Consider the following 21,843-nt stretch of genomic DNA (forward strand, 5'->3'; position numbering starts at 1 on the left):
TCGTATGTTTATTTATAATTTATTAATGTTAATTTAGTATTTTTAAATATTTAATAATTAAAAAATTAATACTAGTACATGACACAAACAATTTGGATTTAATACTGGTCTAAAATTTTTGTTAATCTCTTAAAAAAATACAATTGATAGTTATTATATAAGACAATAAAATTAATTAAATTTTAACTATATGTGGCAGAAGATTATAAAGAATTGAGCTGCGTTAGATCTAAATCCCTACACAAAATAAATCCAATGTGCCCTTAATGTTATAATTCTATATTTCATGTTAAGTAGTTTTTAAGCCTTTTTTTCCTTCCCTACCCCCCCGGAGAGAAAGTAGCTATTATTAGACTTTGAAGTGGTATCATCATATTCAAAGCAACAATGAAACTACCTTATACTTATTTATGTTACTACTTTTGTAAATTTTTCATTACCAATCAATTTTGCGTCACGTTTCCCAAATGTTTCATTTTTTCCACCAAATTATGCTTCAAAAAGTATAATAAAAAGCTCACAGTCATTCTAACATATAACGGTTGTAGGATACTTTGATCCACGATAGCAAAACCATTTTCAACAAAGATGAAACGCAGACAAAGTCCAAAGCGCAGCACCGGCAATGACTTGAAAAAGTGATCCCAGTTACCAAATTGCCGAACAAATTAACAGCATATAGAATCAGTCAAGAGCTGGATATAGTTTGCTCAAACAAGTGGAAATTTTTTTTAGAGGCATCCTACTCGAAACTTATAATTTGAAAAGTTAAAGCAATCGTTCAAAGTCAACTGTATTTCGCATTAATTGCTAACGACCTGCTGAATTATCTGATTTTCAAACATGAATTTTGCTTCAAGAAAGTAAATCATTATTTGGGAAATTGAATTTTCCCATTTTCTTTCATTTGAATAAACAAAAGATATTTGATAGTGTGGACTTCGAAATTTCAAAATATGAATTTGAGGTCGATATTGATGTCTAACTCCAGTGCATGCAATATTCAATGAGAGCAGTTCTTTAATAAGAACATCTTTATTTTAACAAAAACGAAGATGTCACTAATAGATAAAAAATATAGATTTTAATATATTAACAAATAAAATTTTTTTATATACCAACAGATAAAAAATATAGTTTTTTTAATATATTAAAATTTGTATTTTTTTTTATATCTTAGTAGCATTTTCACTTTGGCAAAGATGTTCTCACTAGAGAATTACTCGTTAAATTATAATTAAAGAACGAGTTATCGGTATCAAATCTTCATTTTAAGACGCGTGACACAGCTCCTATTAAATTTTTACATAAAAAATTAATATTTATAAATAATTATAATGATAAATATATATCAACCCATGTGTGATTCACATTTTTAAAAATTTATCTTTCAATAAGAATTATTTTCCACATATACATTGAGTTTCTATAATGTCGACCAACAACTCAATTCCAGTGTTCCAAATCAATACTACGCTCTATTGGACCGACATGATTGGCAAACTCTGGACATTGATAAATGACGCCCCATGTTTATTCAAAGTAAATAATAGGAATAAAAGAACCAAACTATTAATTGAGATAATGACTGTTTCAAAAAAAAATAAAAATTCTAGGTTAAGACCATAAAAATAGTCAATGGCTGGTTACAAACGTGAAGTTTTGACAACGAAGTAGAGCATTGGAGAAGTACAGAGTGCTTTGTCAATGAATCCAGAACTTGAGAATTCTTGCGTAATCATTTTTTTTTTTTAAATCTTCAACATGAAGATAAATTGCAATAGTACAAACTTTTAGGTCAAGCAATGACTTGTAATTAATGCTGCGGTGGACCACGAAGAAGTTTTGAATCATTCCAAGTTAGCATTAATTTATATTTCCACGTTTGGTAAACAATCTTTCTCCTCCACGCAAATCAATTTTTCAATTACTACCTTCCTTAGGATTCAAATTGATATTGATGGGAATAACAAAAGAAAACTGCTTAATAACTACTCAGTTAAGTTTTAGGATTAAAATTCTCTCCTAATTTAATTTTTCTTAAAGTAAAAATACATGTGAGTGACTGATAATTAATAAATAATTAAAATAAAAAAATTAAATTCTACACATATATTATCACTTAAAGATAAATGACACAAGATTTTTAAAAACTCATGAGAGCACTAATCAGGAGAGAATGTTTATCCTAAGCCTTAAGCCCTTGCTTTTGTTTTTGAGTAAATATGCTGAAAATCTGACAAAAAACTAATAAAAACACACTTAAAACGACTTTATTTTGAGTGAGTATAATATTTTTTTAAAAAAACAAATCCAAAAACAAAGTTATTTTAAATGTGCGTTTGTAGTCAACCTTTTGTCAGAATTTAATTCCCAATCATTTTTTAAAATTTAATTGTATAAATCAGATATTAAGATACAGGCTATCAACTAACAAATTTATTTCTTTATTTGCCCCCATATACATCGTGATAAATAACAAACAAATCTCGTAAATGGGATAATATTACACACACAAAAGAAAAAGGAAAAAAAAAAAAAAAAAAGAGGGACGGGGTGTGGGTGTGAAATATCTCTACGATAGGAATATTAGTGAGAAAACAATGATTTGCTTAGCATTCCTGAAACTGTTAATTCAAAAACTTATTTCAAAATTTCTAGAAACAAATATAGCGCACATTGTTACAACCTAAAGACTACCCAAAACTTACTCTTGAACATGCAAATTTGCCATTCATAACCTGAGTTCCATAGCATACGAGCTTGCGATTCATTTTCTTAGTACGAAATATAAAACTACATACATAAAAAGTATTAGTGGATAGCGAAGCTAATCTATACAGAGAAATTGATTTTAACAAGGAAATAACATCATAATTATTTATCATGTTCCTAATTAGTAAATACCATATCCCCAAAAACATGTTTGAATGTTGGCTGATGAGTAAATGGCCTCCAACCTATGCCAAATTTGTACACGCCCAAGATATAGAGATGGGATCAAGGCCGAAAAACCTGTTTCTGGCAGCTCCATGTCAAACTTTTTAACTTCCACAAGCCATGCACTCTTCACGATTTGTAAGAGAGCAAACCATTTGTGCCATCTTGGCATCGTCATCATCTGTCACCTTGGGATTTTCCTGAATTACAAGGAAATGGAATCACTTTTTTTTTTTTTTAAATGTGAAATGCACAAGTGAACCACAACGGTAAAAATGATGGTAATCAAGAATCAAGATAAACCATTACCTTAAGAACAGAAGTATCAACCGTGAACTTTATAGCATCTGCTGCAGCACGTGATCGTAGATAATACATTCCAGTTTTCAGTCCCTTCAACAGAAGCAAACACAAAATTAATCAGCAAGAAATTTTTCTACTACTCAAATAATAGCAAGTAATAACAAGAAATTAAAAGTTTCCAGGCAAAATTACGGCACAAGGTTTATTGGAGTTAATACCCTCAACCATGCATGAAAGTGCAAAGAAGTTAGTTTTCCAAAATTTGGCTGGTCCATATGTATATTAAGGCTTTGACTCTGGTCTATGTAACATCCTCGATCAACAGCCATGTCAACTAATGTTTTCTGCTTGATCTCCCAGACAGTCCTGAATGAAGCCAAGGGAGCCAATAAAGAAAAGAAAGGATACATTTTAGCTTGTGACAGAAATAGGCAGAAAATGAGGCAGGGATGACACAGGTATGGGAATTCATACTTGAAAATCGCTTTCAGTTCCTCAGGGATTTGTGGAATCTTCTGAACAGAGCCATCATCATATATTATCTTGTTCTTAATAACAGGAGACCAGAGCCCCATCTCAGTTAAATCATGAAGAAGATGCTTGTTCACTACAACAAATTCACCACTGAAAGGAACGAGACATATAGGTTACTGGACAGAAAGAAATAACAGATAACCAAACTTAAAAGGAGCAAAATGTATGAGGCAGCATAGCAAACCTTAGAACTCTGCGACTGTAGATGTTGGAAGTATATGGCTCAAAGCACTCATTGTTTCCAAGAATCTGGCTGGTTGAGGCAGTTGGCATTGGTGCCACAAGAAGTGAATTTCTCACCCCATTTTTTGATATCATATCCCTAAGACCTCCCCAATCCCAACGATCTGAAGGAGTTACACCCCACATGTCAGGTTGGAGAATTCCCTGGCATCATTTAAACCATTTTAGCATGTAACTAGTAACTACAGATTTGTATATAGAATCAGAATTGTTAATTCAGCCTAAGAGATTCTAGTCTCTTACTCCTTGCTAAATGAAATCCAGTACTACATTTTAAGAGCAGTAATACAAAGTGCATCCTTAGTAGAAAGTAGCAATCAGCCTAAGAATACATGCTGTGTGCACATGGACATGAAAATCAGCAGAAGCTGACAGAATGCAAAAGAACATACCGTAGCGAACAAATAATGTGGAGAGATTCACATTGACAGACAAATGATCAAGGTTTTCACATGAACTTTAAAGAATAATCCTTTTGAGCTACATACCTTGCTCACAGGACTACCATGGTATGTTTCATAGGGACCTTCTCGGGCAGCTATCTCAGAAGAAGTTCTCAGAGCATGGTAGTATATGGTTTCAAATATGTCTTTGTTCAGCTGTTGAGCCTGATATTCACATCCAGTAGCTTATCAAGTAAAAGCAAACAATGTTATGACTTTAGCTAAAAGTGGCATATTTGGAATGAACTTTACCTCCATAGAATCAAATGGCATGCCAAGTAAGATGAATGTATCTGCAAGACCCTGAACTCCAATACCAATGGGTCTATGTCGCAAATTTGACCTTCTTGCAGTTTCAACAGGGTAGTAATTAACATCGATTATTTTGTTAAGATTTTCAGTAACAATTCCAGTAACCTGTCCCAAAAGAAGGAAAGTTAAATCAAACAATCATCTTTACAATCACCATAAAAACAAAGACATTCAAGCAAAAACATATTCAGGAGCAATTCAAAAGACCCAAACCTCTGCTAGTTTTTCAAAGTCAAAGTATCTATTCTTAGAACCTCTGCTTCCAACAAGCTTTGATGGATGTGACTCCATTGGAACCCCCTGCAATAAACAATTAAATGCAATAATTAATATTACAATCACTTCTAAACATAAAATAAAATAAGCTATTTTAGTAAAAGTTCATGACATTCACCATTTCTCTGACATATCTTGGCAGGGCAATAGATGCCAGATTGCACACAGCAGTTTCTGTTGGACTTGTGTACTGGATTACCTCAGTACACAAATTTGAGGATTTAATAGTGCCCAGATTCTGCTGGTTGCTTTTCTTATTACAAGTATCCTGGAAGAAACAAACATGACAATAGAATGTGATTCATCATGCCAACTAAAGAACATGAGGGAAAAAAGAAGAAAAGAAAAATGTAGAGAAACAAAAAAGAAAGGAAGATATCTAGCACTAATTACCTTGAAAAGCATATAGGGGGTCCCAGTTTCTATCTGGGATTTCAAAATTTCAAACCAGAGGTTCTGTGCCTGAACCACCTTCTTTGCCTTGCCCTGAATACTCAATAATAGCTCAGCCAATATCTCAGAAGCTAAAAAAAGAATTACATTAAAAAATTAATAAGCATACAGGTCAAGAAGGCTTACCTCCTTTTCATATTTGGTGTACAGTCTCTCAAATTCGGTACCCCAACAATCTGCCAGTCCTGGAGCCTCATTAGGACAAAATAATGACCATAGACCATTACTTTGGACTCTTTCCATAAAGAGATCAGGCACCCAAAGAGCATAAAACAAATCACGAGCCCGGTGTTCTTCCTACAGCAGACACATTGATGTTAAGTATATAACAGCTGATTACCGCATAATAATCCAGTAAGCAAAAATTAGATCAACGCTGAGACACGGAGAGCAGTGACTCATTGAGCATTTATCAACTCAACAGCATGGAAACATTAAGTTCTTATCGAATCATACCTTTCCATGGTTTTTCCTAAGATCAAGAAACTCAAATATATCAGCATGCCATGGCTCCAAGTACACAGCAAAAGCACCTACAAGCATCATAAATTATACTTCAAGGCAAAGTAACAAGAAATACCATATATAGCAACACAAAGTAAAAGTTGATAACAGGAATTACCCTTCCTCTTGCCGCCTCCTTGATCAACATAACGGGCAGTATCATTAAACACCCGCAGCATTGGCACAATGCCATTAGATGTCCCATTTGTTCCACGAATATAACTTCCTGTTGCACGAATGTTGTGAACTGAGACACCAATACCTCCAGCTGATTTGCTGATAATAGCACACTCCTTCAAAGTATCATATATTCCTTCAATACTATCATCTTTCATGCACACCAAGAAGCAGCTACTCAACTACCAAAGAAGCATCAACAACACCACATCAGATTATTGAAGCAAATAAATTACACTAGTAGATTGCAGTTTACAGCAACAAAGTTGTGAAACCAAATGAATTAAGAACTATTAACTAAATTTACCTGGGCTCTTGGTGTTCCAGCATTAAAAAGTGTGGGAGATGCATGGGTAAACCATCGTTGAGACATCATATGGTATGTTTTGATAGCAGAATCAATGTCATCCTTGTGAATCCCAACAGCAACCCTCATCAACATATGTTGGGGTCTTTCTACAACTTTTCCTTGGACCTTCAAGAGGTAGGACCTCTCCAGGGTTTTGAAGCCAAAATAATCATAGTCAAAATCCCGATCGTAGATGATCTCACTGTCCAAACGAGCAGCATTCTGAAAGGAAAGAATTTATTGAAAAAATAAGATAAATTTTAGCTGGAAAGATGAGGAAAAATCATAGGCAAATAATTTTAAAAAAAATAGCATAGACTTTGGCACAAAATATAGAACACAAGAAAATTTAGATACAAATTTTATATATGGAAAATTAAGCTAGTTGCCTTTTAGATTTATGGTGCAAAATATAGAACACAACACAACCAATCAACCTCATACAACAGCATATTAACTCATTACACTCCATCACATGAGTAACAAATGCATAAAAGTCCAATATTGTTACAGTGACTTTCCATGAATTATTGAATGACAAAGATGGTCCTAGAAAACCAAACATATCCAAAACAACATGCATAATTTCTTTTCTATTGACTACATAACCAAGAACTCTCTCACAAGTAACATCCAAACAAAAGCAGGTTTTTTTTTTTCTTTTTAAAAAAAATCCTACTTCAATACTCTCATTACTTGGCAAAAGTATTAGTAACCGTCACCTAAACTGAATGTAGAAAAACCATCAATTTAAGAAATCATATTGTACCTTCATGATGATATCATAAACATCATCAGCAATGAGAGGAGCCTTTAGTCCAGATCTCTCATTGTAATGATTATACATGTCCTTAATCCTGAAATTACCAATCAAACAATAACATCAAATATTGCCTCAATTAAGGGGAAAAAAAGAAAAAAAAACCAAGCTAATTATGTAATCTGGAAAGCACTTACGTTTCTGAAAATGATTTCTTGGTGTTCTTATGCAGATTTGAAACAACAATTCTTGCAGCCAACTGCGTGAATCAAACAAATTTCAGACATAAACAAGTGACACAAAAATCACATCTTCAGCTGCCATTTTCACTAAATTGACTAACAAACAAAATATTGTAAAACCAAACCCAATTAGTAGGTAAAGTTAATGAATCTCACAGAGGCATAATCGGGGTGGTTAGCGGTCATGGCGGCTGCAGTTTCAGCGGCCAATTCATCGAGTTGGCTAGTGGTGACACCTTTGTAGACACCGGTACACACCTTCTGGGACACAAGCACCGGGTCGCAGTGCTCGATGCTTAGCCCGTAGCTCAATTTCTTCAGTCTCGCCGTAATCTTGTCAAAATGGACCGCCTCTTGCTTTCCATCTCTCTTCACGACGTACATCTTGATTCTTGATTGGTTATCGACTTTTTTTGCTCACTGAGGAATTTTATCGAACATGTAGTGTGCGCGAGAAGAAATGAGAAGGGGCGGCCGGTTAAATAGATTAAATGTTGCATTTCAAATTTGGAAGCAATTAGGGTTTTGAATTTTTGGTTTTTTTATTCTTTTCAATTTTCCCGCCAAACGGAGAAGAGAGCGTCAATGTGCCTTTTGTTTGTGACTTCGCGATAGTTTATTGGCGGTAAATTGGGTAGGCCCAAACCTGTCCGTCCTTGTTGTCGTGGGGACCACTGTCTCGCTTGAGATTAATTTTTCTTAAAAAAAAATTTATGTTTAATTATATTATTTAAATTTAAAAATCATTGATAGATTTTTTTTTTCATTTTATTTCCTTCTCTTTTTTGTTCTCTTTCAATTTTTATTTATAAGAACTCATCGTTTACTAATATAAATCCTAATTCTCACATTCTATTCATATTATTAAAAAAAATGGGAAAAAGAAAATATTTTTGACTTTAACTAATATCTTTTTCTTTGTTACTTAATTTTCTTTTGAATAGCATAGATTAGAAGTCCGAAATTGACAATATCATCTTAATAAATTAGCTATATTTTTCTTGTACACTTTTCAATCATGTAGATTAAAGTCCAAAATTGACAACATTATTGTGATAAATTTGTGTTATTTTTATTTTTAAATGTTATGTTATTTATACCAAAATAAAATTATAAAATAGAATAAATGTTAATTATTTGATTTTGAATTTGGTAAGTGATACAAAATGAGTAAAAAGCAACACAATTTTATTTTGAATGGGGGAATTAGTATTATTGGCGCCGCTCGTTTTTTGGCGCTGTTTGTAAACGAATGCCGGCCGTGTGATCATTGGACCACAGGCTGGATTTTGATGGCCTATTGCCTTAAGGCATTATTAATGCATTCACATCACAAAAAGTTTAAAGAAAAGTGGAAAGTTTGTTGTTGACCTCGCATTATGTTTCGATTGTGGCGGGAAGATTTGTTTAAAACTCATTGTAATAATGTAATTCTTCGGTAAATTCTATGTTACTATATTTATGGATGGAAGGGTTTCCAAGAGAAATTCATAGATGCTGTTCAAGTGTTTTTATGAAAAGTATAATTGAGATATCTTATTTCACTATGAAAAGTCACTTTCGCACTTAAAATTATTTATGTTTTACTATTAGAGGAGGGCGCAGCAGTATAACCTAATTTTGATTTTTTGAATTCTCAAAAACTCAAAAGATTTTCTTCCAATAATATTATACATATATATATATCAATAAATTCAAAATCGACAAATTGGCCTCTTAATTTTCGAAAACTGATCCCTCGTTTAAAGTACTCTTAAGTTATATATATATATATATATAGAACTTAAGAGCCACCTTCATAAACAATTAACAGCCAATTAACATCAAATGTACCAATATTTTTTGGCAGGCTGGCAGTGTTAACTTTCTATTATAACAAGGAAAAAGATCGAAATTTCAATCATTATGATGAATAATGGATGTTGAGTGTGATTTATAACCTGACTTGGGACTTGGCGAAATAGCCGGGTTAATTCGTAATGACCAAGAATGTCTCGCGGGTATACTCATTTAAAACTGGGATTTGCGTATTTTAGCGGGAACAGCTGTTAAGGATTCGCCGCCAGTACATGGCCAACGGCTTTTGTTGACTTAGAGTTGACTTTCTGGGTTTGTTAGTTGAGCCATAGGCAATCTTTGAACTCTATAAAAACTTTAGAGTTAAAAGGAAAATGAGGTATCATATTAAAGCTTGTAATACACGTATAATTCTGAGTTAATCTCTCTATTTAGGAACAAGTGTGAAGCTCTCTTCTTGTAGGATCAGTTTGCTTGTTTCTGTACAGTTCTTCTTGTGTGTTCTTAGTTTCTTGGCCATAGATCATCGATTGATCATCAATCAGTCCATCTGGGTGCTACAGTCAAAACATTACAATGTTTTGTAAAATCATTATAATTGACAGGAAGATTAAAGAGTCATAGGATGCAATAGTCAACTTGTGCTCCCAATTACTTGCCATTATAATGCAGCCTGCTTGAATATTAAAAATGCAGGGAGACAATGCAGGCAAATGTCAAAGGCTGAAAACTCAAATGAACCTTTGGAAAAATCGACTGTCACCAATTTTGGTGACCAATAAATCATCTTCAGAAATCTGGAAGCAGAACCAATTTCACTAAACATCTTCAAATACCAAATTCACTAAATTAACTAACAAACAAAATCTCGCAAAACCAAACCCAATTAAAAGGTTAAGTTGATGAAACTCACAGCAGTCAATTGCAAATAATTCCTGAGCAGAACTAATCTCAATTGATGGGTGAAAAATTACAAAGAGTTAGAAATGAAGTTGGTCAAACGACTGCATTGGTTGAACTGAAAATCAGATAAATTTGAAATCAAGCAAGGAGTGTGCACAGCAACAAGCAAAGATTATGTCACAGCATAATGGTGGTGATGAGAATAACAATGCCAAATAAAAGCACCAGAGTGAGCAGCAAGCGTAAATTGTTAATTCAATTCAAAATTGATTAGCAAGAATGCGGTGTGTATAATGTAAGAGCTGCAAATGAATTGAAGAAATTAAGAAATGAGTACAATTCATTAGTTTTTCAAATTAAACACTACTTCCCTATGCTGATCCACAACCAAAAACTATTCAATTCAACCCAATTAGAACAAATCAAGTGATTCCAATGAATAATTTACATTGAAAATCACAGCAATCCGGTGCCTGCATATATCCTCCGACTTTCCAGAGCGTAAACTGAATTGTTCAGTTTTGATCTCAATGTCTCCAGACGAACTCTAAATATTATATTCTGTTGTTCCCATCTAAGTTTCTCTACTGCTGCCATGCGCTCTGTAATCCCTGGGGAAAGCTGAGCCATCTCCTCTTGGTGGTAGCCAACGTGGCTGAGCTGGTAAAATTCAGGATCCACGTCTTCTTCATCAAGAGCTCATTCGCTTCAAACGTTCAAAGACAAAGTCAACTCTAATCCCTGCTCCCTGAAACATTATGGAGTGCAGCCACCAGCTGTAAATTAATTCACGGGTGAATGGGTGATGTCCTCAACCATAGTGTTTCACATGCTCTACAATATCCCACAGAAGTAGAGAAGGAGAAACGACTTTACCCCTTGGCTGAAACTGCAACTGGCACCGATATCCACATGTTTGTCGATCAAGTTTTGAAGAACTCCGGCTGGCTTCGGAATCGTTTTGTAATCTCTGACATAGATAACTTGAGACTCAAAATCATCTGGGGTTTAAGAAATACCACGTGCCCATTTCAGCTAGCTCAGAGGAAACTGGTGGCCAGGGCTCTAAGAAGTCTTCGGGGCCAGTCTCAAAGAAACTAGTACGAATCTCTATGTCTAACTTTCCAAGATCAAGTTCTAAGGCACCGAATTATTCTGCTTCCTCCTCAACGAAGGGGAGTGTCATATCGTGGATGGTTAAGCCTTTATTATCAGTACTCTTTTCTATTGATAGTTCTCAAATGTGCTTTTTCCGCAGAGCAGACATTAGCAATCAAGCGACATGAATTTGTTAAGCCTTAACCTAAGATGATGTGTAGTTGCAGGAGTAGTACAGCATAATGGTCTAAAAAGAAAATACCGTGTATCTGTGTAAAGGCTTACTCCGAGACCATGCATTCAGATTCTGCTATCAAATCGCATTTTCACAATAATAAACATCTTCTTTTAGGTTTCTTTCCTCCTCGCAAACATCACAAATTTGTTTACCATATTTATGAATAATTTCCTTGTGTACTTATCATTCTTTTGCTTCCAATAATTTCCAAGTCCAGGCTTTTTCCATAAGCCCTTAACCAAGCCCATTCACTGCTGGCTTTAAAATTTTTGGTCCATGTCCTTGGCCTCATGATGCAGGAACTTGACAGCGCGCTTTATTCTGGAAAACTGACATCATCGTTCGATCCAGAAGCCTAGATTTGAGATCATTCTTCACGACTATTGTCCACTGCTGGATTTCCCACAGTTTTTAGTGAAATACAAAGAAAAAATTATTAAATTTCAAAAACCATTAAAAAAAAGGTGTTTAATTTTAATTAGCCTATGGTAAAAACAGAGAGAAAACATATCAACATAATTCGTCGTTGAACATAATTGGCAAGTTAATTTACCACTTGAGCTAAAAAGCCTAAGTTGATAGTTAATTGTATTTAAGCTATAACAATACAAACCTTAGAACCCTGCGACCTAGATATTGGAAGTATGTGGCTCAAAATGCTCGTTGTTTCCAAGAATTTGGCTGGTTGAAGCAGTCGGAATTGGTGCCACAATGAGTGAATTTCTCACACCATTCTTTAATATGTAGAGCTCCTCAGTCCCAAAGATCTGGATTTGAAATCCACATGTCAGTTGGAGAATTCCCTGCAGAATTATTGACAAATTTATACATCAAGAATTACAACAGAACCCTGCAGAGCTGCATGCCTTGCTTACAGGACTACCATGATACTTATGTGTCATGTGGTTTCAAATATAACCATGTTCAGCTGTTGACACTGAAATTCATTTTCAAAGGGTCATCAAACAGAAGCAATCCAGGTCCCAAGTTCAGCTAAAGTTGACGTGTTTTTGGGATCAAGTTTACCTCTGGAGAATCAAATGCCAAAACCAAGTAAGACTAATGTATCTGCAAGACCTTGAACTCCAGTAGCAATGGGCCCTGTGTCTCAAATTTGACCCGTCTTGTAGATTCAACCGAGTAGTAAGGAACATCAAATTTTTTCGTGAAAATTTTCAGTATAACAATTGCAGTAACCTGTTGTAGAAGGAGGAGAGCAAAATCCAACAATCAACTTAATTAAGCAAAGAAATTTAAGCTAAACAATCTCTGCTCCCAACAATCTTTGGAGGATAAGACTCCATTAATGTTGGAGTTTGACACCAATACCCAAATCTGCAATAAAGGGGAAAAAAAGAAATTGTACAGAACAGTCTTTGTTGTGGATGAATATAACTGCCTGTAGCACTAATGTTGGAGTACGACACCAATACCCAAATCTGCATCTATGTTATCAAAATATACCTAAGGCCTTGTTAGTCCGGCAATGAAATGTGCAAGTCAATAAACCATCGTTGAGACATCATAAGATATGTTTTGATAATAAAATTAATATCATCCTTGTGAAAGTGAATCTCAACAGCTAAAGAAAGTGAATCTTAACAACAACCCTCATCAGCATAGCATATACTTTCAATCAAAACAACAAATTCCAAGGCAGAAGTCGTTATCCGAATTCAACCAAAATACCTCGATTGGTAGGTGAAAAATTACATGTCTAATTGCAAAGAGTTAGATAATATTAGTCAAATAAATACAGTAACTAATTAATTAGTAATTTGGAGAGAAAATCAGTTAAATTTCAAGTTGAGGCAGCAACAAGCAAAGATCAGCAATGGCAGATTGCAGGTGAAAAGCAGCAGAGTAAGCGGCAAGCCACCTGTAGTTAGTCTCTTTTAGCAGCAAGTATATAGTGCTTAAAACGTAAGAGCTACAAATGAAGAAATTAATAAGAAACGAGTACAATTCATTCTTCAAACACTGTGAAGAATTATTCAATTCATCAACCCAATTAAAGCAAAACAAATGCTACCAACGTGTAATTTTAAAAATTCAGTGGGTGAAACCAAATAGGACAGCCGAATGATAAAACTGTAAATTAAACACATGCGTCGATACAGCAAGCAATTGCGAAAAAATCAAAGCAATCCAGTGTCTGCATGCATCCTCAAACATTCCAGAGCTGTACTCAATTGTTCAGTATCTAATCTCAATGTATCCTGACGAATCCTAGATATTATGTACTGTTGTTGCCAGTTAAACTCGTCCATTTTTGCCGTCCGTTCTTTAATCTCTTCAGAAAGCTTAACCATCACTTCATGGTGGTACCGAATGAGGCTGAGGTGGTAAAACTCAGGATCGACTCCGGCTTGACGGGCTAGAGCTTTCATTATGCGCTTCAAATGATCAAACAAAAAGTCAACTCTAAGCCCGGCTCGGTGAAAAATTATGGCGTTCCACCACCAGCTGAAGATTAATTCATTGGTGATGTCCTGAAACAGAGTGTTGGACATGCTATACACAATTGCACAGAAATAGACTAGGAGAACCGACACTGTCCCTTGGCTGAAAGTAGTGCAACTGCCACCAATATCCCCATATTTGTCAAGCAAACTTTTGAGAACTCCGGCAAACTTCGGAATCGTTTTATAATCTCCCACTTTAACAACCTCAGAATCAAGATCCTCCGAAGCCATGAACTTCGTCTTGTTCCATATTTCCTTAATCTGAGAGGGAACTTTGCAAACGAGCTGTAAGAAATCTTTATCCGAATAAGGAAACTTCTGCAGTGAACTGCTTATTAAATTATGATCATCAGTACTCTCTCTATTGCCAGAGTCAGAAGACTTCATCATCCGAATCTCTTCCTTCATTATCCGAATCTCTTCCTCTTCCTTTTCGATATCATGTTCTAAGGCATCCAATTGGTCCGTTTCCTCCTTGGTGAAGGAGTCTATCATATCCTGGGTGGTTAAGCCTTTATCTCTGCTCTTTCTATTGATAGTTCTAAACTTTTCATCTTGGGACTTTTCTCGTAGAGCAACTGTTACCTATAAAGCAACAAGAATTAATTCAGGAAAAAGAATTAAGCAGTAGTAGTATGATCACTCTGGGGTCAGGAAATCTCAGATTTTATAAAATCCAAGGAGAATTGATACCATTGTCAAACAGCTTACAACTTTGTAAAAGTCTGTTCACACAGTTCTTAATTTATCCATAATGTCGAAACAAAAACATCTCTAGTCTAATTAATTTATACGCGTACCTCTGCAAGCACACAACTAAATTCGGCTATGAAATCGCATTCTGCACAACAATAAACACCTTCTTCTAGGTTTCTTTCCTCCTCGCAAACATCACAAATTTGTTTCCCGTAATTATCATCAACATGACTATCCTTTAGGGCCAGCGGATGATGGTGACTCTCAATTTTGATAGCTTGTGGTAGTGGGGAATGCAAAAGATGGAGGTTGAAGTTGCATTTCACACAATGCTGATAGGATGCCCCATGAGTAGAGAATCTATACTTTTGGCATGTCGAAGTGTGAGGTAACTTTTCAAAGAAAGAAAGAATATGCTCACCATCACGATTACCACCTTCAAATTCGACTCGAAGTTGCAATGAAAAGCAGTCGGCATCCAAACTGAAATCACATTCCCGACATTGATAAGTGAGGCCATTTGATGAACTTCTTTGACAAGCATTGCATTGACGATACCTTTTAGAATCTTGCGTCCTTGGTGTGGCTGTGAGAGGATGTCGGTGAAGGAGATGTTGCATTTGGCTTGGCAACTCGGCACAGGATTTATGGAGATAAAAGCTGCACTGGGCGCAGCCATATGCCAAGTCATCAGTTTCGATAAATTTCTCACAAAAATTGCACAAAATATCATCATTCCTCTTGTTTTCAAATGGAAACAAGAAATGGCCGTGCTCGAAATGTCTCAGCTTCTTTTCATCTTTCGGTATCTCGGTGACTACACAACGAACATGTGCATAGTACTCACATTTCGCACAAGAATAGGAAGGATGCTTGGGATTTATTTCTTCCATGCATACATCACAAGAAACAAGATCAAGATCGTCTTTGAATATCTGTTGATCGGCAGAAAGAATGAGATCATGACCATGTTTCTCATGCAGAATAGTTGGAGGCAGCGTGGTGAGGCCACACTGGACATGAAAATCGAGTTGACAATGGATACACCGTACAAAGAAAGTACCCTCAATTTTACAGAGGCATGCTTGGCATTGACTTTTATAGGACATATTCTCAACTAGAAGAAGAAGATGCTGGTGGCCTTCGTGCTTTATATTTGGCTTCAAAGACACACATTGAAGGTGCAAGTTAAAGGTACAGAAGTGCTCATCACAACTGTAGAATATGCCTGGACCATTAATATAGAAGCTACACGCATCACAACGATACTCCTCCGAAGATGCAATTAAGCGGAGTTTCAAGCACTGATGTCGATGGAAAGGGTAATGTTCTTTTTGTGGCAATTCGGCACATGATTTGTGAATATAAAACATGCATGGGGTGCAGCCGTAGCTCGGACCATGGATGTTTTTGTAGCACAACTTACATTTCATTTCCAAATCAACCTCCTCCAAGAGGGTCAATCGATGAAAATGACTATAATGTTCGATGTTTTCTCCAACTTCATGGTATTTGCACTCGTCCCTGAAGTAGGCATTGCGTTTTGTTGAGGGTTCTTCTGAAGCACAGTCAAGATCCAGATAGAAATCGCAAAAAGATTCACAGCTGTATATAAAGCCGTTTAAATCTTTATCACAAGCGTTGCATTTGTCGTCGAGGAATATCAAATTTGATGATTCTATAAGCACGAGATGATGTGGGTGGAGACGATGTTGGATCCGACTAGGTAGCTCGGCACAGCATTTGTGGATATATACTCTGCAGGCATCGCAGCCATATGATGGGTGCGCTTGGATTATTTTGTTGCATGCATAGCAAGCAATATCACCATCATCATCCGTCTTCTTCCCAACAGGAAACAAGGAATGATCATGACTGAAATGATTTAATCTCTCTCTTTCATGGAGTGTTACTTGAGTAATTACACAACGCGGATGTGTGTAGTACTTACATACAAAACAAACATAAAAGGGGTGCTTTCGGTTTGTTTCTTTCTTACAGACTTCACAGCAGTAACCAGATTTGATCATCATCAAGTACTCTTCTGCAATGAGGATGAGAGGATGGCTATGATCTTTATGCTCAACAACTAGTGGTAGAGATGCTGAGTCTGAGCCACACTGGACATGAAAATCGAGTTTACACTCGACACATCGAACAGAGAAAGTACCCTCAATCTCAAGACAACAAGCTTGACAATAATGAGAGAAACTATTTTTCATTAGAGTAAGAAGATGCTGATGACCTTCGTACTTGATGTTTGGCTTCAGTAATATGCATTCAAGATGCAAGTTAAAGTGGCAATTATCACACCGATAGATGAACTCACCTTGATCGATATCGAAACCACACCCATCACAAATCCAAATCCTCTCCGAAGCCTTAATATATTTTACGAGTGTCAAACGGTGGCGTGGATGGAATTCATCATGTTGGATCTCTCGCAGCAATTCACCGCATGATTTATGGATATAAAACTCACATGGTGCACAACAATAGCTAATTTCCCCATAAAGAATGTCTTTCCAGCACATCTTGCATTTTTTAGCCTCCACCACCCCCGCCGCCGGCGAAGCCACCAACGGATGCCGGTGACTAAAATGTTGCAGATGTACATCTGATTGATGGTATTTGACGACAAGTGCAGCGCATCGAGCATCAATCTGGAAATTGCAAAGGTAACAGCAGTACCTATAGCCTGTGTGTGATTGGCTACAGAAATCACAATCAAATGGTATGTTCCGCATGAAAGAGAATACACTCAATGAACTAGTGTATTCTTCTTTGAGGTGGAAAGAGCAGTGGGGACGATAGGCGATTTGGAGCTGTTGCGGTAGTTCAGCACAAGATTTATGAAACAAAGGAGACTTGTTACTAGGCCAGCACTGTTTGCAGATATACAAACTAATACCAGCTGAGAGTCCGCCGTCGCAAGCAAAGCATCCCTGGGGGAGTTTCTTCCCACACGACTGGCAGCTGTAGGATTCATCCAAGTACCCGCCGCACGAAGGGCACGTTAGCCTACCTTTATCCTCAGCAACGAGTGATAAAGGATGCTCGTGGATATGGTTCTCTTCAATAATCACCATCTTTTTGTGTCCCCCGCTCTCTCTCTCTCTTTTCCCCTTTGCTATTGCGGTTTAGACTACAGGGTCCGCTTATAATACGGCACCTGTATCTCGTACAACCAAATTTAATATTTTGTTTGAAAAAAAGGGCAGCCATTAGATGGAAGTAGGTAAATCCATTTAATATGTATGATTACTCCTCTGTACTGTAAGCAGAATCTAGAATACAAAATTTCGATTCGATTATGTACTGTTTTTTAGTGGATTTTCCTAGAAACTCACCCTTAACTAGCACCATCGCCAAGATTATTATTGACGTTACCGATTTTTTTCCCCCCTCGTTTATGAGTCATGCACGTTTCTGCATGCACAACTAAATAAGAGAACAATATAAAATTTTTTCTAAATAACTAAAATTTAATTAATTAGTTTGACAACCTGAGAAGTGATTACTTAATTTGAGTCTTGAGAAGCTTGTATCAAATTTGGGCCAAGTATTCTAAATTAACTTACCCCTTTTTATTAAAAAAAACAATTTTTTTATTAATTAGCCCGTATTTTTCTTTTCTTTTTAAACAAGAATGAAATAAATCCATGTTTATAATAGTTTATAGAGTATTTTAAGGATCGTCATCTGTAATCTAAAATTAATACTATCAAATATTTGAGAAAAATTATCAATTTTATAGCTGTTGTTTAATAAAAATTTTAAAAAATTAAATTATAAACGGTTTACCTTAAGTTTGAAAGTGTATAAACTTTCCACAACCCTTAAACTATATTATAACGTTAAAAGACTAATTTATCTTTGGACAATGACAGATTATGTAAAGACAAAACTAAAGATATTGGAATGGCTATAAGCCTATAATACACTAGTTCACAAACTATCGCAAATAAATTAATTAACAATATTAGAATCTTTTTTTAGAGGAGAATTGATCTGGTGGGCGAGTCGCTCGTCCTAGGTTGACCGACAATCTACATGTCCAGCTTTTATTGGGAGAGCTGTTTAATGAGACCCACAGCTCTCCCACTTGACATATAGACCGTTGCTAATTTCACCCACTATATTAAGAGTAGTGCTAGGTGTAGAGAAGCACAAGAGAAAGACGAGAGAATTTTATCTTCTCTCTCTCTACTCACTCACTCTTTCTTTACCATTTTCTTTTTTATTTCTCTCGTGTTTCTCTTTACCAAGCATTTTCCCTATATTAAAGCATCTTTTAGAGAATTAAAGTAAAATGACAATTTTATTACTAACATTCATTTTAAAGTGAAAAAATAGAATTACCCATAAAAATGACAAAACGAAACCGAGCCAAAAATATAAATTTTGAAATCGATAGAGGGCTACAATTTTGAAATCGGTGGTTGTTTTTGTTAATTAACACAACAGATTGGTGCTATTAAAGATGTCATCCTGTTCTAAAATGATAGAGCTTTTTTTTCTTTTTTAAAAATTTTAGTTTTTCGACAAAATGGTAGAATAATTTGTGCCTTAATGTGATTCTTAGTTGCTTTTTCATTTGTTTCGTAATCACAGCCTAGAACGTAGTCGATGGATAAATTTGGATTACAGACTTCGATTAGTTGATATTCATCAATTAGAAGGAAATGAACTTTTCAAATTTACTTAAAGGTAGAAACAATTCGTCAATCTTTTGTTTCCTTTTCTTAATTGATTAGTGGGTTGTTCCTCGAATCTCACCCTTAGCACCATCTCCAATTCTGAATTTTCCTCCTCATTTTACGAGTCACGTCGCGTGAACAAATTATATAAAGAATAATTAAAACTCAACTGATTGCCCGCGTGCAAGTCAACTCGGTGATTACTTAATTGAGATTCTTTTTTTTTTTTAAATCTTTTGCAAATACAGATCAATCTCGAAGGATTTTGCTAAATTACATTTGTACCTAACATTAACTTAAAAATTAATTTTTTAATCATTCATTTGCTGTTTATTAAATAATTAAAAAAATACAAAAAAATATTTTTACGTCAATAATAAATTATATTTTATGTAACTTAGTAGCTGCAAAATCTCAAATCTAATGCTTATAAAAAATGTTGTTAATTGTTATTTTATAATTTATAGTAAATATTAATAAGTGTTATACATTTGTGAAATAACAATAACAACAACAACAATAATAAATAAATAAATGAAATTAAAAAAAATGAAATAATATGATTTCTTAATTTTTTTTTTTTTTACTAAATGGTGACATTTGGAACATTGCTGCCAATACTTGAGAAAATTAAGAGATTTCCTCATTTTTTCACATCATCAAATACGTTCCCCCTTTTAAATTCATCAATCCAAAACCAAAACCTATTACCCTCTTTCAATCGGAGCAATTTAAAGCCACAAAACTCAATTTTAGTAGCTGGAAAACCCATCTTCTTCATCATGGCCTTCATCGTCTTTTTAGACAAAATTCATCACGGTTTTGTTGTTGCAAGTTTAGGGTTTACACTTGGGTTCGTTCCTTTCCTTCCATTATCTGAATGGCAAGTGCGAAGTCAATCAAATCATGATTTGGTAACAAAATAGCAAAACCCTAATTCATTGACCCATTTAATTGGTGATAGTGACAAAGAGGTACAAAATTGAATCTAATGCGAGCAGCTGGAGAAGAACAATTGACAGTATAAGGTAATTTGTTGGGATTCGATGGGAGGTGTATGTAAGATGTAGAGCCAATTTGGCTTCGTAGGTAGTTTGTAGAGCCCTAGCCTATTAACTCTGGGTCAAGCCCTCAAGAACGCAAGTGGGAACAAGAGATTTATCGTTGACTCAATTTTTTTTTATTCACTTCATATTTGATTTATCAATTTTAATTTTTTCATGCTATGATAATCTATGAACTGCAAGAAAGAGTAGCCCTTGCATCTCTTGATCTAAATGGATATATCCAAAAATGAAAACAGATTATTGATCCACATGTAATGTTTATTTTGAATAATTGTTCCTTAGTTTCTTCGTTGTTTGATTGTAATAGCGATTAGTATTTTTGAAACCAAGTGGCTTGTTTGAAGGAAACTAGTTTGAACTTGCTGAAACATTTGGAGAAATGTAGTAAATTTAAATTAATTAAGCTTGCTCTGTTCTAGCTCTATTTGATTGTAATAGTGATTAGCTTTGCCAAATGAATGCACGATAATTGTTATACTAGTCGATTTTGCTTGTGCTTTAGTTTCCAAATTTTTCCATTTGTGAACTTGAAATGGGAATTTGGTTGCTTGAATAGTCTTTGAAATTGTGTTTTCCAGCTAGGTGATTCAAGTTTTGTGAAATTTGCTTTAATGGATTCCAAATGTTATTGTTTCCCATTCATTCTTTTACTATATGTTTTTATGTGGTCTCATTTTGTGTTAAATTTTAGCCGAAGATTCTGGACTTAAAAATTAATATTCTTTGCCTCATTGCCTATTCATGTAATATTTTGGTGGAGAGAATCCTAAGCTTTTATGTTGTTATCACTTTTATTTGTTCCTTTTTTCAGTTATATATTGCAACCACTTGGTGGAAGCACAAGTTGGTAGCAATTGCAGCCCCAGGAAATGAGTTTCTACTTTCTATCAATTAGTTTCTTGTTATTGTAAATTGAGTTGATAGTAATGCTGAATGACCTATCATTTTTATTTGATTAAGTTTTTTTTAAATGATATTGATGCTGGATTATGAGATTCTTTTTTCAGATAAGAATAGATTGTTGCCTCACTTATTCAAATTATTTTCTTAGAATTTCAATTCCAGGCTTCAAAAAATTTCATTGACATGTAATGTTTCTTTAAAAAGAAAGAAATGAATTTATTAGTAGGTTATAGCAAGCCACCATCTTTTTTTTCATTGTGAAAAATTTGCAAGGTTGATAAAGATGCATATGGTAGAATCACAGGAGATGGAATCATAACAGTTAAATAATAAATAAGAAAATGACAAATATGTAAAGTCAATATTTAAGGAACTATGCTAAGTAATTAATGGTTGAAATCAATGGTCGAGTGATTATTGCACTAATAGAGAGTTTTGCA

General features: G+C 34.9%; 2 protein-coding genes across 3 annotated transcripts; both read right to left on the reverse strand.

Moving 5' to 3' along the window:
* Positions 1–2,707: 2,707 nt before the first annotated feature.
* LOC18037364 (ribonucleoside-diphosphate reductase large subunit) lies at positions 2,708–8,095 on the reverse strand. The gene is made up of 17 exons (XM_006427832.2): positions 7,693–8,095; positions 7,492–7,553; positions 7,304–7,391; positions 6,493–6,756; positions 6,127–6,367; positions 5,961–6,037; positions 5,631–5,801; positions 5,445–5,537; positions 5,170–5,319; positions 4,989–5,075; positions 4,716–4,880; positions 4,509–4,628; positions 3,962–4,164; positions 3,718–3,867; positions 3,462–3,609; positions 3,250–3,333; positions 2,708–3,140 (listed from the first exon to the last, which is right to left on the reverse strand). Exons 1-17 carry the CDS (start codon positions 7,918–7,920, stop codon positions 3,045–3,047), a joined length of 2,427 nt encoding a protein of 808 aa, XP_006427895.2. The 5' UTR covers positions 7,921–8,095; the 3' UTR covers positions 2,708–3,044.
* Positions 8,096–13,588: 5,493 nt separating this feature from the next.
* Positions 13,589–17,850, reverse strand: LOC18037365. Of its 2 annotated transcripts, XM_024180880.1 has the most exons (3): positions 15,292–17,850; positions 14,838–15,216; positions 13,589–14,622 (listed from the first exon to the last, which is right to left on the reverse strand). In XM_024180880.1, the coding sequence occupies exons 1-3, from the start codon at positions 17,820–17,822 to the stop codon at positions 13,711–13,713; spliced, it is 3,822 nt and encodes a 1,273-aa protein (XP_024036648.1). In that variant the 5' UTR covers positions 17,823–17,850; the 3' UTR covers positions 13,589–13,710. The 2 variants fall into 2 exon arrangements, with proteins under 2 accessions (XP_024036648.1, XP_006427896.2); XM_006427833.2 differs by having other exon boundaries at positions 14,838–17,850.
* Between the last annotated feature and the right edge of the window lie 3,993 nt (positions 17,851–21,843).

The sequence above is a fragment of the Citrus clementina genome, unplaced genomic scaffold, assembly GCF_000493195.1.
Source record: "Citrus clementina cultivar Clemenules unplaced genomic scaffold, Citrus_clementina_v1.0 scaffold_7, whole genome shotgun sequence".
NCBI classification, from domain to species: domain Eukaryota; kingdom Viridiplantae; phylum Streptophyta; class Magnoliopsida; order Sapindales; family Rutaceae; genus Citrus; species Citrus x clementina.

Excerpts from the sequence above, each read along its gene's own strand:
- LOC18037365 (XM_006427833.2), bottom strand. The coding sequence starts at position 17,822 with ATGGTGATTATTGAAGAGAACCATATCCACGAGCATCCTTTATCACTC. Across the intron at positions 14,623-14,837 it reads TTAGTTGTGTGCTTGCAGAG|GTAACAGTTGCTCTACGAGA; the intron begins GTACGCGTATAA and ends GTTGCTTTATAG.
- LOC18037364 (XM_006427832.2), bottom strand. The coding sequence starts at position 7,920 with ATGTACGTCGTGAAGAGAGATGGAAAGCAAGAGGCGGTCCATTTTGAC. Across the intron at positions 5,802-5,960 it reads TTAGGAAAAACCATGGAAAG|GAAGAACACCGGGCTCGTGA; the intron begins GTATGATTCGAT and ends TGTCTGCTGTAG. Across the intron at positions 3,868-3,961 it reads TACAGTCGCAGAGTTCTAAG|TGGTGAATTTGTTGTAGTGA; the intron begins GTTTGCTATGCT and ends CGTTCCTTTCAG.